Raw genomic sequence first — 16,495 nt, forward strand, 5'->3', positions numbered from 1 at the left:
AGACTTGGGAAAGGATCATCAGGACGCACGGGCGTCTTAAAGCGTTTGTGGGTTCACTGGAGAACAGGCAGCCAGGCAGCTTCCAGAAGGGCACAGAAGTACAAGGAGCACTAAAAGGACACGAGGGGAGTCAGGCTCCCTTTAGGACACTCCATCCCCTGACATGTCAACAGTCATGTTCTGCAAGGTGGCATCTGTGCTGCTGACCACATATACATAAGGGTGGGGTCGACCCAGCCTCCCTGGGAGGGCTGCAGGGAGCTGGCAGGACACAGCAGCCCCGCCAGAGTCCAGGTCCTAGTCCTGCTCACTTCCTCAACCCCCAACTGTCCACCTCTTCCCTCCCCCGGTCCCGGCCCAGCCTCATCTCCGGGTTCTGCCCCAGGGCCCTCTTCAGTCTGTTCTCCACACAGAAGCCAAAAGGGGCCGGGGCGCCTGGGTGGCTCAGTCGGTTGAGCGGCCGACTTCGGCTCAGGTCGTGATCTCGCGGTCCGTGGGTTCGAGCCCCGCGTTGGGCTCTCAGAGCCTGGAGCCTGTTTCGGATCCTGTGTCTCCCTCTCTCTGACCCTCCCCCGTTCATGCTCTGTCTCTCTGTCTTAAAAACAAATAAACGTTAAAAAAAAAAAAAAACTTTAAAAAAAAAGGGGGGGCCTATTAAATATAACCTGTGGCTCCCAGGCTCATACTGCCCCCCCCAAGGCTTCTTCTAAGCATGAAATCCCAAATCCTGACCCTAGCACACAAGGCTCTGTATATAATCCACACACCCTCCTCACTCTTTAGGCTCAGTCATACGGGCCACCTTGAAGCTCCCCACAAAGGCCCCATGTTCTCCCACCTGTTTTCACGCTGGCTATTCCCTCCACCTGCTTCCTCACTTCCCTCAGGACTCAGATCAGATGTCAAGGGAAACAGACACCCTCCCCCTAGCCTCCACCCTGTACTTCTTCCCAGTCACCTCCCAAAATGGCTTCCCCCTTTTTGTCTGGTGTGTTTCCTTCCAGAAGGGCAGGAAGTGTATATGGTCTGTTCCATTCACTGCTGTGGCCCCAGGTCCCAGAAAACCCTGGGGCACACAGTAGGCACTCATTAAGTGTCTGCTGAATGAACAAACTGACAGCTGTGGCCCAGCCAGAGAGGGCTAGGATATGATCCTGAACATGAGGAGCAACAGTGGGGGCTCTGTCAGGGGTAGGGGGAAACGGGTCCCGAGGAGAGTCCAGGCCAACAGGAGAGGGATGCACTCCTGTCTTCCCCGTGCTCCCCAACAGTCCCCTCACCAAGCCAGACCCAGGACCAGGTGCAGGACTAGGCCGTGGCAGGGAGGGGAGGGGAGGCTTAGGGTGGAAAGAACAAAGAAGGCAGACCAAGCACACAGCTCCGGCACTAAGTCAAGTTCTTTACTTCCCAGAAGTGATGGCTAAGGGGTGGGGTGGGGTGGGGTGGGGTGGGATGGGGAGGAAGACAGAAAAAGCCAGAGAGAGCGAGGAGGTAGGAGGAGAGGGGACAGTAAACCACTGTTCTATGAAGTCTCAGGAGGCAAGTGCTCAAGGTAAAAAAGAGTCCTGGAGAATCGTCCGCGGCTGCGGGAAGCATCTCGATTTCCTTCTGTGTAGAAGTCCTTGGGGAGGGGAAAGGCTGCCGCCGCTGCCGCTGCATTAAATAGTTATGTACATCGCAGAGAGTCCCAGGCCGTAGGCAGGCGGGGGAAGGGGGTCATTTCACCAGGGGCCGAGTTTTATCATCATCGCCGCACTGATGGGCTTTGTACTTTTTCACCTCTGCCATGTACTTGGCCCACGCATCACCTTTACTTGTTAATACCTGTGGGTGGGGGGCACACAGGGGTTGCAAGGGGATACCGAGGAGGCCAGGGACAGGGGGTCAGGACTGTCCTGAGACAGCTGACACCCACCTTCCCCCAAGTCACCCTCAAGGTCCTGGGTTTGAGGTAAAGATATGCAGACTCAAGTTATCTGGGGATTCTGTTGAAAGCCCTCCTCCTCGCACCCGCACCCAGCACACCCACCCAAGGCCCCCAGGTGCTAGACAGAGAGGGAAAGGGCTCAGCAGCCAGGCACCGAGGCTGGAAGGGAAAGGCACGGTGAGTGGTCCCCCCCCCCCCGCTGCCCCTCCGCCGCCCCCCCCCCCCGCCCCCAGCCTGCTCACCTCATCCTCCGTCTTCTGCTTCTTGGCTACTATTCCCGTCTTGAGGGCTAGTTTGTTCCCGCCTCTGCGCTTGCCCACCTGGGTGAAGGGACAGAAGACTGCAACGGTTACAGGAGTCGGGCCCGCCCTTGGCGGCGCTGAGGCCCACTACACCTTCCTAGCCCGGCCCGGTGGCCCGTCCCGACGCCGCGCCCAGCTCCGCCAGCCGGCCGACCTGCGCAGCAATCAGAGAGGAGCACACGCGACTCTTAGCGCCTGCCCTGGGCCCATGATGCCCTGGCAGTCCTGGGCCCCTGGGCTGCCCTCCCTGAAAGCGAGAAGAACCCCCACATCAGTGGGGACAGGCTGTCCTCACTCTCCCTCCGGAAGCTTCCCCCTCCCCTAGCAGGGACCACACAGTCAGCAACAGCTCCCTTTACTGAGCACTCACTGTATGCTAAGCTCTGTGCCAAGTACTTTGGATGTGTCATCCTTCACTTTCACAGCTGCCCTAAGGTGAAGGTTACAACCATCCCCATTTCACAGATAAGGAAACATCTTTAAGGAGAGGGCCCTGCCCTAGGTCCTGCTGGCAGCAAACAACGGAACTGGATTCAGGGTTGGATGGGTCCAAGTCACAGAGCAACATCCTTAACCGCCAAGCGACAGCGTCTCCCCTGCACCTCAACTGGCCCCTTTAAGAGCGCCCCTCCATGAGTAAACGAAAAAGGCAGTGACAACCACTGTCACTGTCACTTAACAAAGGGGTCCTCAGCCTCCACCTCTAGTACTTCCACCAACCCTAGGAACCTAGGTCTGAACACTTCCCCTCCAACAGAAGTCTCACTCTAGATCTCATCCTGGTCCTCCACCAGCTCCCACGGACAGCACTTTCTGTGCCCACGTGCGGCAGACAGGTTTCACACACATCATCCCCTCTCTACCCCTCAACCAGGCATCAAGTGACCTGTGCTGCTGGGACTCGTCCCATACACTTTTCACAAATGAACAAACTGAGGCTTGGAGAGGTTAGATCACCTGCCCCAAACGACACTGTTAGATCCAAAACTTGACCTCCAGTCTGTTACTCTCAAGCCAACACTTTCCTCCACACCACACAGACCTCATCTCTGAGCAAATGAATACCCAGGCTGTGAGTTAGCTGCTTGTTTTTCATTCTTCTTTTTGTTGTTGTTGTTGTTATTAAAGAAACTTGTCCGATTTTTTTTTTTTTTTTTTTTAAACAGGCTCCATGCCCAAGGTCGGGCTTGAACTCTAGACCCTGAGATCAAGAGTCGCGTGGCCTACCAACTGAGCCAGAGAGGAGCCCCCAGGGACTTGATCTTAACATCAGAAACAAAGCAAGCTCAGAGATGAGCATCAATATAGTTGCCATTTATTTAGCCTAGAGTTTCTCAACCTCACACTGGTGACATTTTGAGCTGGATCATTTTTGCTTGGGGTCAGGGGGCTATCCTGTGCATTGCAGGATTTGAGCAGCAGCTCTAGCCCCTACTCACAGATGTCAACAGCACCCCTCCCCCAGTTCTGACAACCCCAAATTTCTCCAGACTGCCAAATTGTGGGGGTGGGGGGTAGGGTGGGGTGGGGTGTTCATTCCCAATTGAGAATCACTGGTGGTTTAACCCTTCCTATAAGACAAACCCGGCACTAACCTCCCGGATGGCCTCACGGAACCCCCACCACGTCAGAAAATGCAATGATATCCGTTTTTGTAAATAGGAAATTTAAGGATAGGCCAGCCCAGATACTCCAGGAAAGCAACGATCTTGTCATGTTCAACACGGCATATCCAGCACCCAGCACAATGCTCAGCATAAGGTAAGGTGCTCAATAAATGGACACTGGGCGAATGAAACTCCGGGAAATAGAGCAAATTTCCTAAGGTCACACAGTAAGCGTTCTGAGAGTCTCTAATCCACACAGCTCAGATTCTAGATTTGAATTTGCCCCCCCTTCCCCATAGTGGAAGATGGTCCCATTATCCAAGTTCAAGAACCACTCAAATAGGAATCCCGGGATCCTGATTTCCCCCTCCACGGAGCGCTGTTTCGAATGCAATTCCCTGGTTCCCGGCCCCCGCGGGCGGGCTCCGGGGGTCCCCACCCCCGCCCCCAGACCTCTCGTCGAGAATCCAGTTTCCGGATCCTTAGCGGGCGACCCGAACAGCCCCCTCGTCTGGGCTGGAGGGTGGACCCCGATCCCGATCCCCTTTCTCGGGCCCCGAATCCCTCTGCCAAGGCAGGCCCTGGCGCCCGCCCCCACCCCCGCGGCTCCTTACGAAGCTGAGCGTAGGGCCCGGGCCGCCCTTCCTCTTCAGATCCCCAGGGCCCGCGGCGGCGGCGGCGGCAGGCTGGTCGGGTCGCGGCGGGCCCGGGGGCGGCTCCTCCTGCCGCTGCCGCTGCTCCTCCTCCATCTTCCGCTTGAACAGCTCCAGGAAGCTGCCGTCGTTGGCGAACAAGTTCACACCGCCCGACACCGGGCTAGAACCCGCGCCCGACGCTTCCTCGTCCCCGCTCTCGGGCGACGTCCCGGGCCCAGACTCAGCCCATCGGCTCCCGACGCCGCCGCCGCCCGCGGGGCCCGGCGCCTCCCGGCCCGGAGGCTCCGCCCGTCTCCCTCGGGCAGCCATTTTGTCGCCAGGTGCCGCGCAAAGGACTCCGGGAAGGCGGCTCCGGCCAGGCGCTTGGCGCCCGACTTGCCCCGTCCCAGGCAATGCATGCCGGGAAGAGCGGTCTGGCCCTCAAGCGTCCGCAGTGGGGGCGGAGTATGTGGGGCGGGGCGAATAAGGGGTAAAACCAGAAGCAACGAGCCCGCCCAGCCACGCGGGTTCTTATAATCCAGCTAGGTTTGGGCAGGCATTACGCATAGTCTCCCGGGGAATGGAGCCATTGTCTGAGACTGGGGCTGTAGCTGGCTCTCCGGAGTGAAGTTCCCGCTTGAAACTGGGGGCACATTAGCTTTCCGGGGCTAAGATCCCCTTCTGGCACCAGGGATAATCTCTCTGAGGGAAAGGACCCCATCAGAGACTGTGTACCCAACTGACACCTCGGAACCGAGGTCCCTATCTCGGTCTAGAGGACATATCTAGCCTGACCCCCGCCCCCGACTAGAAATGGGGAGTTTTTGGGTTGTGTATCTGCCTCTGAGATGGAGCTCTCCTTTGGGAATGGGAACACAGCTGGCTCCGTGGAGCTGGGGTCCCCATCTGACAACAAGGGTGTATTTGGGGGGCTGGAGTACTCAAGTGAAGCCGCGGATATTTCTAGGCTGTAGTCTATCTAAGGTTAAGAGTGTTCACCAAGGGCCTGGGACCCTGCTGTATTCCTGCCCAGGACAGAGGTTCAAACAGGGAATTCGAAGGAGTCTCCCCTCCCAACAGGAAACAGTGCAAGAAGGTTTTCGGGAATAGGGTCCTTTCTGCGACAAAGAGTGCAGTTGCAGGTGTGGTCCCTGCCCTGGACTGCCCAGCACGGCGCACTGGACAAAGATCTGCGGACCCTGCCCACAACTGGAGTTGTCCCTCTAACCTATTTGCAGTCCAGGAACCTGTCTTCAGCCAACTAATCGGTTCGTCTGTGATTGGTTTGCGTCAAGAGCCAGGTGGCTCACAGCCAATTGGATAACACAGGAGACGAACCTGAGGAGATATCGGGAACCAATTTGGAGAATAGGGAAAATGATCGACAGGGAGTTGAACCTATGGAGTCAGGCCAGGGCGGACCTCAGCTCTAACTTCTTGGAGTGGGCCTGGACTGGGTGTTTGGCTGGTTGCTAAGGAGAGGTTGGCGGCTACCGGGACGAGAAAATGATTGGTGAAAGAGAGAAAAAAACTGCAGCCAATGAAAGGAGAGCTAGGAGACCTGAGGTCCAATCAGTGAAGGGGAGTAGTCTGAAAAGTACCAATAGGTCAACTCGGCAGGGGGAGTCTTTGAAGAAACATAGACAAAAGGGCGACAAAGTGAACCCTAGAAGCGGAAGACAATAGAAATATAGCTTCTATTATCTTCTAAAAGTCAGGCCATGAGGAAATTAATCCAGGCTCCTCGACTTGATGGGTATGTGCTAGGAAATTTCCCCTGTAGGTGCTTTTCATGGTGCGCTCCGCTTGATCACGTGAGCCCGTTCCAAGATGGCGGCAGGGGTGGCCGGGTGGGGGGTTGAGGCAGAGGAGTTCGAGGATGCGCCTGATGTGGAGCCGCTGGAGCCCACGCTTAGCAACATCATCGAACAGCGCAGCCTTAAGTGGATCTTCGTCGGGGGCAAGGGTGGCGTTGGCAAGACCACCTGCAGGTAAGGAAACTCCGGCGGGGGGTAGAGAAGACGGGTGGGATGTACCACTGGGCGAAGGGGAGGCTCGGGACTGGCTCTTCCACCCCAAGCGGGCAAGGGGGCTGGGCCGTCGTGTTCCTGATTGTCAAACTCCAGAAGTTACCTGGGGCAAATTGAAGATACTGCCGAATGCAGGCCAGGAACCCCCTGAGATGGACCCTCCCCGTTGGGGTTCAAGGGCAGAACTGCATTGAACGCAGCGCACGGGAGCCAGGAGACTACTTAGGTGTCTTAATCAGCTGGAATGTACCAGAGTGAACTCAAAGTAGGGGGAGGGGCATCGGGGCGGACTATCCTAGTAGGGTGAACCTTGCCATTCCAAGGCCACGTGGGGGTAGAGGTGGTAGGCGGGAGGGGTCACGTGATTAGACTATCTCCGTCTGCTGGGAGGAGGGGGAGGGTCCCTGGGGCAAATTATCCTGAAGAAGTGGACTGAACCATCCTGAGTTTAGCGGGTAATGCAAGGGACCCCTTAGCTTAGTGTTTAGGGAGGGGGCACGGGGTCGATTTAGGCTAGCTGGACCGTGCCACTCCATACCAACAAAGAAGAAGCAGGCATCAGGCCAGACCGACTCAGACAGCTGAACCTCACTACTGTAGCCACCCAGAGGGGTCAGTGGGTGAAGTTTGAGAGGGTCCCTCAACAGGAATTAAGGCTTGATTCTGCAGCTACCCATATTCCTCTCTCAAGGTCCCTGCTGATCAGGGTCCCCTGCCCCTGGGGCCTATATAACCCTTTGCAGACCTAGGGAGCAGAGGCTGACCCCTCACTCCCTGCCTTTTGACCTTTCCCTCGGCCAGCTGCAGCTTAGCGGTCCAGCTATCCAAGGGGAGGGAGAGTGTTCTGATCATCTCCACCGACCCAGCCCACAACATCTCCGATGCATTTGACCAGAAGTTCTCCAAGGTGCCTACCAAGGTCAAAGGCTATGACAACCTCTTCGCCATGGTGAGTGAAGCTGGGCTCAGCTCCCCACTCTGGCAAAGGCCCTTCAGCCCCTCTCTGTGAACACCCACCATCGGCTACCTTGTCCTGCCCATTCTGCATCATGTCTCCAATTTCACCCATTAACATACCCACAGGAGAATGAGTGAGGAATGTTTGCAGAGCAGAAAGGAGGCCGGAGTGACCAGAGTTTAGTGAACAAGGGGAGGGGAAGTAATGTCAGGTCAATCACAGACATGTGGCATAAGATCTTACCAGCCACTGGGAGCAGTTATGTTTGATTCCAAGTTTAAATGGGAAGCTGTTTGTTTTAAGCAGGGCAGTGTCATGGCCAAATTCATTTTTCTTTTTCTTTTTTTTATAAGTTTTTTTTTTTAATGTTTATTTTTGAGAGAGAGAAACAGAGCACGAATGGAGGAGGGGCTGAGACACACACACACACACACACACACACACACACACACACACACACACAGAATCCGAAGCAGACTCCAGGCTCTGAGCTGTAAGCACAGAGCCAGATGCCGGACCTGAACCCACCAACTGTGAGATCATGACCTGAACCGAAGTCGGTTGCTTAACTGACTGAGCCACCCAGGCGCCCCTCCAGATGCATTTTTCGAAAAGCTTCCTGTGGCTGCCGTGCCGAGAATGGATTGTAAGTTAAGGATGGAAACAAAGAAACTAACAAGGAGAGTGGGCCAGTGATCAGGCTAGAGATGATGGCAGCCTAGACTCAGGGGCAGAATATTGGGTGAAGCGGTCACATTTGAAATGTGTTTTGGGAGTAAAGCACTGCAAGTCCTTGGTTGTAATAGATGGGGAAAGAAGTGAATTAAGTACATCTCTTAGTGGCTGCCTGGGCAGCTGGGATGGTGGCGGCCGGGAGAGAAACAGGTTTTGAAGGGACAAGTGAGGAATTCCATTTTGGCTACAGTGAATCCAAGGCATCCGGGACATCCAAGTGGAGACGTCGGGGCAGTGGCTTTGTTATCTGTGTTTTGTGAGCTTGGAAGAGGTGGGTGTGGATTTGGGAGTCATTGTCCCAAGGATGGTATTCAAAGCGGTGTGAGTAGAGGAGAATGAGAAGACAAACTGCCCAGAAGCCCGGAAACAAACTGAGGTCATGTCAGCATTTAGGGTCCAGGGGCAGGGAGAGCGAGGGGGGAACAGTGAGGGAGGCCAGGAAGGAGCCATGGACGAAATGGGAGGAAAGCCAGGGATTGTGAGCTCCTGAATCCAGGAGGACAAAGGGACTCGAGGCAGGAAGGAGTTGTGGGCTCCAGCAGGCATATTAAGTTTTAGAGAGACCAGTCTGGGAGTGAGGGCAAGAGCCTGCCCAGAGTGGCTGAGCTGAGGAGGTGGGGAGAACGATCAGCCATGATGGGGGCTGAGAAAGGGGGCCATTGCCGGAGGGAGACAGGGTGAGGGGTGTTAAGGAGGCTTTTTTTTTTTTTTTTTTTTTTTTTTTTTGAGGGAGTGCTAGAGCAAGTTTGTTGGCTGGTGCAAATGCTCTAACAGGGAGGGAGCAAGGATGCTGGCCAAGGATGGTCCTCAGGCAGGTGGGCGGCTGTGAGCCCCATTCAGCTCACAGACCCAGGACATAGGGGCAAGGCGTGGGGAGCCTGGGAGAGAGGAGGGTGTTGGCAGCCAGTGGCTTCTTTTTCTTTTGTTTTGTTTTTGTTTTGTTTTTTCCCCATTTTTTTCATTTGTTGAGAAAGAGACAGAGCGTGAGCAGGGGAGGGGCAGAGAGAGGGGGAGACGCAGAATCCGAAGCAGGCTCCGGGCTCCGAGCTGTCAGCGCAGAGCCCAATGTGGGGCTTGAACTCACAAACCACGAGATCGTGACCTGAGCCGAAGTCAGAAGCTTAACCGACTGAGCCACCCAGATGCTCCAGTGGCTTCTTTTTCTAATCAGGCACGGCACTGGTCTCGGCAGAGAGCCAGGGGTGAATGGGACGGACGAGGTTTGAGGAGAAAGAAACTCCTGAGGGTTTGTCTGGCTTGAGTGCCTTTTGGAGATCTGTGCTCAGGAATGGGGAGCAAGGTGAGAGTCATTCGTCAAGTGTATTTCCGCAATGTTCACCTCCGTGCAGCCATATCAGAGAGCTGGGAATGACTAGAGTGGGGATGTTGCCAGCGACAGAGGAAAAGGGAATGTTTGCAGAGACACTCTGTGGAGTCGGGCTGGATAAGAATGCTAGCCATGAGGGGCGCCTGGGTGGCTCAGTCGGTTGGGCGTTCGACTCCGGCTCAGGTCATGACCTCACAGTTCGTGGGTTCGAGCCCCGCGTCGGGCTCCGTACTGACAGCTCGGAGCCTGGAGCCTGCTTCGGATTCTGTGTCTCCCTCTCTCTCTGCCCCTCCCACGTTTGTGCTCTATCTCTCTCTGTCTCTCGATAACGAATAAATGTTGAAAACAAAAAGCAAAAAACTTTTTTTAAATAAATAAAAAAAAGAATGCTAGCTGTGAGGGACACTGACAGTGAACAAGCAGGCAGTGGTGTGGGGACAAGGTGGCCTAAAGAGGTTTAAGTAACTGAAGTAGGAGGCGAGGGGGTCCAGGTCAGAGAGTCAGGTGCGGGAGCTTAGAGGTGGCCATTTACTAGCAATCGCTCGGTAATGGTGTGTCTGTAGCAGGTGATGGGTGGACATTCCCTGCATGGAAATGACCTCTGAGGCCAGCGAGTTGGGGGCTTCACCGTGGGCCCTGTGAAGTCACGAAGTGGTGACATGGGAGGAGGGTGGAGAGGGGGGCTCTGAATCCAGGGCAGACCGGAGACCCCAGGGACAGTCGTCCCTTCTTGGATCCCACATACGTGTTGAGGCCCTACTGTGTGCCAGACACTTCCAGAAGGTGCTGGGACATAGCAGTAAACAAGACAGAAAACTCCCTCTCTTCGCGGTGCTGACGTTCTGGTTGGGGAGACAGGTGGTAAACGTGACGAGTAAGCCACGTCGGGAAGGGCTAGGTGTGGAGGAGAAATGAAGGCAGGACAGGGGGAGCTGAGGCCTCATTATTGGATGGGATGGTCAGGGAGGGCTCGTGTTCGAGGAACGATCTGGAGGAGGTCGGGGCCCTGGTTGGGGACCAGCCAGCGCAAGGGCCCACCCGTGGGCTTTGACTTCCCTCTGGGGGGCCAATCACAGTTTGCAGTTTTCCATATGTTGGTGAAATAGTTTGACCATTTGTGTGACCTCACAAGCCCTGCAGTGGCCTGGGGCAGGGCCGTGGCACCTCAGGGGTGTCCCCAGTCGTGACCTGACGAAGGGATGTATTCGGGGCCTCCGTGGGCTCTCTCTGGCCCGGCGCCTGGGTCAAGGGCCTGGCGGCGGCGGCAGCGGCCTGAGTCTTGACCCCTCGGCCTTCAGGAGATCGACCCCAGCCTTGGCGTGGCTGAGCTGCCCGACGAGTTCTTCGAGGAGGACAACATGCTAAGCATGGGCAAGAAGATGATGCAGGAGGCCATGAGCGCCTTCCCCGGCATTGACGAGGCCATGAGCTACGCAGAGGTCATGAGGTCAGGCCCTGCCAGCAGGGGCGGGGCAGGGGGAGGGGGGGCTGGGGTAGAAGAGGGCAAACAGGCCTGACCCTCATCTCCCCGCAGGCTGGTGAAGGGCATGAACTTCTCGGTGGTGGTGTTCGACACGGCTCCCACAGGCCACACGCTTAGGCTGCTCAACTTCCCCACCATCGTGGAGCGGGGCCTGGGCCGCCTCATGCAGATCAAGAACCAGATCAGCCCCTTCATCTCACAGGCAGGCAGGGCCCCGGGGCGTCCGGGCACCCCCGTGTCAGAGCGTGCACAGGAGCAGTAACAGAGGCCTTTCCCACCCACGGCCTCTCGGTCCGCATTTCCCAGCGGAAGGGATGGACCTTCGCAGTGGGGTGGGCGGCCTGTCCCCCTGCCCCATAGGAGTCACGTCTTGCCCCACCCACTGAGTGCTCCAGACAGAGTTTGAAAACACGTATTCCAGAGCCCGGCGGCCCAGGCTCAAATGCTCTACGCTCTGATGCGACACGGCTGTGTGACCTCAAGCAAGTCAGTTCGCTTCTCTGGGCCTCACCTTCCTTGTCCTGGCCACGGTCCCCCAGAAACAGCAGAGCTGGGTTGACGCCCCCCCCCCCCCCCGCCGTGGTCTGCTCAAGGCCCCTTAATGCTGACAGGTGTCAGAGATTGTCCCCCTGGTGGTTTCTGAGTCCCCAGCTCAGGTGCCGGAATGTGCCCCAGGTAAGCCGTGAGCCTCCCACGTCTTCCCCACAGATGTGCAACATGCTGGGCCTAGGGGACATGAACGCGGACCAGCTGGCCTCCAAGCTGGAGGAGACGCTGCCCGTCATCCGCTCCGTCAGCGAGCAGTTCAAGGACCCTGTGAGTCCCGGTCCGGGCTGGCGGTGAGAGGCTTGGGACGGGGACAGGGCCCGAACCTGCCCCTCACTGTCCACTCTCACGCCTCGCAGGAGCAGACAACCTTCATCTGCGTGTGCATTGCCGAGTTCCTGTCCCTGTACGAGACGGAGCGACTGATTCAGGAGCTGGCCAAATGCAAGATTGACACCCACAACATCATCGTCAACCAGCTCGTCTTCCCTGACCCCGAGAAGCCCTGCAAGATGTGTGAGGCCCGCCATAAGATTCAGGCCAAGTACCTGGACCAGGTGTGCATGCCCGACTGCCTGCCCAGCCCTCACACCTTTGACCCTGGAAGTTGGGGCCTGGCCCAGCCCAAGCAAGGCACCACCCATCTTCTACTGCGTCCCCTGACCTTTTGCTCCATCCCGTCTTCTGACCCTCTGCCCCAGCCTCCTGCTCTGCACCCTAATTCTGGCTCTCAAGGACTGTAGCTGGCCTGACCTGGGGACCTCTGACCCCGGGGAAGGGGAGGTCCAGCCCAGTGATCTCTGACCTCACTGGTCTCACTCCCACCTATCACCCTGTGAAGCCCCTGCCCCACATTCTCCCCCAATCCTGGGCGGTCCCCAGTCCGACCCCTCCCACTGACCCACATTCTGTCCCTGCCCCACGCCCTCTGACTGCTGCCATCTGCCCTATGCCTTGGCCACAGATGGAGGATCTGTATGAAGACTTCCACATTGTGAAGCTGCCGCTGCTGCCCCACGAGGTGCGGGGGGCGGACAAGGTCAACACCTTCTCTGCCCTCCTCTTGGAGCCCTACAAGCCCCCCAGTGCCCAGTAGCACTGCCGCCAGCCCCAGTCGCTGCCATTTCACACCCACCCTCCACCCACCCCCGCCCCCGGGGCAGAATTTGCACAAAGTCCCCCATAGCATAGGGGGAGTCATTTGGGGGGTGGGAGGCGGGGAGGAGGTGTGTTCCCCCTGGTGGGGCTGGGGGGGCTGTAGCTGCCCCCCACCTCTCCCTGCCTCTCGCCCCTCAATAAAATGATCTTAAATCACTGTGGATGTTGATGTAGAGGGGTTGGGGGTTGACAGCTTTATGTACAGTTGCACAGGTTGTACACTGCACAAAAATGGCACCTCTAGAGGAACCCAGTCACAACAGAGATCTGATAGAGATGTATGTTTATGATGGCCATTTTGGAAGGAGGGTATCTTCGGCAAGGGGGTGTCCTCTTCTAACTCTATGGATAGCGGTGTCCCTGCTGGGGCTCTAAAACCTGTAATAGAAGAGGAGCATCTGCCCACTTCCTTTGAGGTTCAGAGCGTGGGAACGGGGAGGCCCCTTCGCCAGCCCCAGGCTGGTGGGGAGCGGATTAGGCCGGCACGGGCCCAGCACTGCCTGCTGTTTGGTTTGGGAATTAGTGGGCGCCCTGGGCAGAGGCTAGGCCTGCCAGACTGAGGATTAACAGTCTCCACCCCCCAACTGCTGCTCCCTCTGCCACCGAGGCTGCACAGAGCTGCAACAGGGGAGCTAATTAGGGGACGGGATGGCAGAGGACTCAGGCCAGGTGAGCCCCTGAAGTCCTGTGTGTCTCGAGAGCAGCCTCGCTGAGTTATAGGTAACATGCTTCCTGCAGTTTGAGCTCCTTATCCCTAAAACGGAGACATAAAGGGTGGCCGTTCAGGGTCACGGCAGAATTCACCAGACCCTGGGAGGGTTCTCACAACAGCTTGGAAGGCAGTTAGCGGGGTCCCTTACATCCTTTCGTGCTCCCTCTGCCACTGCCTGGACAGCCGATGTCCTCCCCAGTTGACAGACCCAAGACTGGTTGTGATGCTGACCATTTATTTGCAAGTTCCAAGCCAGAGCTGGTTAGAGGGGACAGAAAGGGGGTGCTTGAGGACATGCATGAGTCAGGAAGTGGGTGTTTAGACTGTGCACACCCAGACAATGGGTGAGCCAGGGTGTTTGTGTAAGGGAAACCCAGTCACAAGCCTAGACGTGTCCCCCCTACACTATTCCACTGGGTGTGTGCCGGCAGGTGTGGACAGGTTCTGGTGGCCTTTGTAAACAAACACGGTGGTGCAGCCTGTGACAGAGACCCCGGGCTCCAAGTCAAACTGCCTGAGTTCAAATATCAGCCATGCCACGAACGAGCATGTGTCCTCTGAGCCTCAGTTTCCCTATCCGGATGTAGAAATACCAAAAGCACCAATTTCATACTCCTGCTTGTAAGGACTCCATGAGACGAAGTAGGTAACGTCTTTGCAACAGCACCAGGCACGTAGCCGCCAGGGAGTGTTTGTTATTCTTTGCCGTTACAAGTATTAAGCATGTGAGCTAGCCTGGGCAACCTGCCCCGGATCCAGCAGGGGTCCAGCAGTCAGAAGTGTGTGGAGACACGTGTGAGCTGGGAGTGGGGGGATGAGCACAGGTTGGGGGCTAGCTGTAGTGTGGGTGAGGATGCATCCTAGGAAGTGGGGGCCTCTGGTCAGGAACCAACCGTCAACTTGAAGCCCATACCTTCCCCAGGCCCTGAAGCTGGCAACACCACCCCCTCGCCCCCTTTTACAGGCTGTCCAGCAGCTGGATGGCAGAGATTTGGGTCTGAGGGTGACCAGCCCGGGCCAGTTCCTAATTACCTGGGGCGGGGCAGACATATGCCAGTCTGGGAACACAGTGTCCCGGCTGGCAAGGCTTCAGGGTGGGGCTGCAACGGGCCACCCGCACTCCTAGGGCACATGGTGAATTTGAGGGCCTTCAAGGGTGCCCCTCGGGGTAGGAACCCTTCCACGCTGGGCTACGAGTTTGATGTTGGGGATAAGGGCTACTTGTGTCAGGCTGGGAGTACCCCCTTCGTAGACGTCTGTGAAGGCGGAACATCTGTCTGCGTCTGTGCGACATTCGGGGACAAGGTTTTGCATCCCTAAGCTTGTGTGTTCATGGCAATACTGAGTATCTGAGACCTGGGGTGTGTGTATGGGTGGGGATGCTTACACAATACAGCGAGGGAGCACTGGGGAGAGAGTGTCCTATGCATTGATGTGCAAATGCAGATGAGTTTCACGGCAGGGGTGGGGTGGGGGGGGGAGGGGGTTATGGGCCTGACCCCAGCGGGATAGAAGGGTCTGTGGGACTGTTGGGGAGGGGTCTCTGTTGTATGGGTGTGTTTAGGACCCTGTTCTGACCCAGGACTATGTCCCACGATGTCGAGGGCAGGTGTTCCTGTATCTGGCGTGTGAACACGGGTCTGTCTTGGCGCAGGAGAGACCGGGAATAAATGTGTGCTACCTCCTGTGTGTGTGTGATTGTGTGTTTGTGAAGGCATTGTGGGGTGTCTGCTTAGCGGTTGTGTGACCTTGCATGTGTCTCTGTTACATGGCGGGGGGGGGGGGGGATCAGGAGGGAATGCAGGGTCCCAGGTCCCCGCCCATGTGCTCCTGAGTGGCTGTTTGGAGTACCATGTGGGTACCCGAGAGCTGACAGCCGGCTGGGTTAGGGCCCATCTGCCTATATTTGAGTGTTGGGCACGGGTGTGGGCACGGGTGGAGCTAAGTGTTTTGCGTGACTTTGTAAGTCTTTGTGATAATGTGTACTGACAGCCCTCTGGCTTACCGTGGTCGTGGGAGGCTGTGTTAAGCTAAACTTGGGTCTGAGTCTATGGTGTGTGTTTCTATATGCATCTTTGTGACGGTGTGTGATTACAAGTGACTGTGGGATGACACAGCCTCACTGAGCAGTGTGTGTGTGTCTCTGGAACTGGGAAGGAGACAGGCCCTGCCCCCTCCCCCAGCTTAGGTCCAAGATCCCTTGGACCTGCCAGTGACTGACTGGGAGAGAGACAGGGAGGAGCAAGGGAGGACAGGGCGGATTGCTCCCCCCTGCCCCAGGTCACAAACTGGCTCCGCTTCTCCAAACAAAGTTCTGAGGCTGCAGCCAAGGGGGGGCGGGCCAGGGAGGGGCTGCCCACGCCCACTCCCCAGCCCCCTCTCCCCAGGGTCTGGCCTCAGCCCCACCTAACGCTGAAGCCTTCCACCCAGTCTGTCCCTGGCCCCGTTTGTCCCTGCACCCACCACCAGGTGAGAAGGGCGGAGGCCTGGGGGAGCAGAGGACCCGGAGGACAGATGGGTCTCCATTGGCCTCCTCGGGGTGGGGAGTTGAGGGCTCGGAAGGCTGGAGGGGCATGGACAGATGAAAGGTCAAGGTGGGTCCAGAAGAGGGGTGAAGGGGCAGAGCCAGGGCAATTAAGTGGGGAGTGGATAGGCTGGGGGAGCTGTGCAGGGGAGAGACCAGCCTGAGGCAGAGGGCCCAGGGGGACAGGACCCGGGGTCCTGCTGGAGGCTGGAGGATCGGGCTTCCAAGGGCTTCAAAAGGGAGTGCGAGTGTGGAAGATGGGCTGAGACCGGGGGCTGTAGAAGCGTGGAGAGGCGACAGAGGTGGGACCTGAGGGAGGAGGTCCAGGCTGCCCAAGGGCTGGAGTCCTAAGACTCTAGAAACCGAGGTGCCGGAGGCTCGGAGTGGGGAAGGCTGTAGACGGAGCTCAGGTAAGGGATACGGGATCGCACAGAGGGTTGCTGAGGCTGCGCGGTGGACCCAAGGGTCTTGGGGGTGGAGGATGGAGAGAGAGGGCCCCTGAGGAGTAGACGCGAGGCTCTGGGACCAGTGGTCCCGGGAAGAGAGTCTGC

General features: G+C 57.2%; 2 protein-coding genes across 3 annotated transcripts; one reads left to right on the plus strand and one right to left on the minus strand.

The window, feature by feature from the left end:
- Window positions 1–1,379: 1,379 nt before the first annotated feature.
- On the minus strand, window positions 1,380–4,858 carry TRIR (telomerase RNA component interacting RNase). 2 transcript variants are annotated; one of them, XM_047096049.1, is made up of 3 exons: window positions 4,451–4,839; window positions 2,170–2,247; window positions 1,380–1,824 (listed from the first exon to the last, which is right to left on the minus strand). In XM_047096049.1, the coding sequence occupies exons 1-3, from the start codon at window positions 4,799–4,801 to the stop codon at window positions 1,717–1,719; spliced, it is 537 nt and encodes a 178-aa protein (XP_046952005.1). In that variant the 5' UTR covers window positions 4,802–4,839; the 3' UTR covers window positions 1,380–1,716. The 2 variants fall into 2 exon arrangements, with proteins under 2 accessions (XP_046952005.1, XP_046952006.1); XM_047096050.1 differs by lacking the exon at window positions 1,380–1,824 and having other exon boundaries at window positions 2,171–2,247; window positions 4,474–4,858.
- Window positions 4,859–6,283: 1,425 nt separating this feature from the next.
- GET3 (guided entry of tail-anchored proteins factor 3, ATPase) lies at window positions 6,284–12,865 on the plus strand. The gene is made up of 7 exons (XM_047097016.1): window positions 6,284–6,462; window positions 7,303–7,450; window positions 10,820–10,968; window positions 11,056–11,206; window positions 11,713–11,820; window positions 11,910–12,107; window positions 12,515–12,865. Exons 1-7 carry the CDS (start codon window positions 6,302–6,304, stop codon window positions 12,644–12,646), a joined length of 1,047 nt encoding a protein of 348 aa, XP_046952972.1. The 5' UTR covers window positions 6,284–6,301; the 3' UTR covers window positions 12,647–12,865.
- The last annotated feature ends 3,630 nt before the right edge of the window (window positions 12,866–16,495 follow it).

Source organism: Lynx rufus, unplaced genomic scaffold (genome assembly GCF_022079265.1).
Source record: "Lynx rufus isolate CCGP_SWC_20201006 ecotype Redwood Valley unplaced genomic scaffold, mLynRuf1.p SCAF_4, whole genome shotgun sequence".
In the NCBI taxonomy this organism is placed as follows: domain Eukaryota; kingdom Metazoa; phylum Chordata; class Mammalia; order Carnivora; family Felidae; genus Lynx; species Lynx rufus.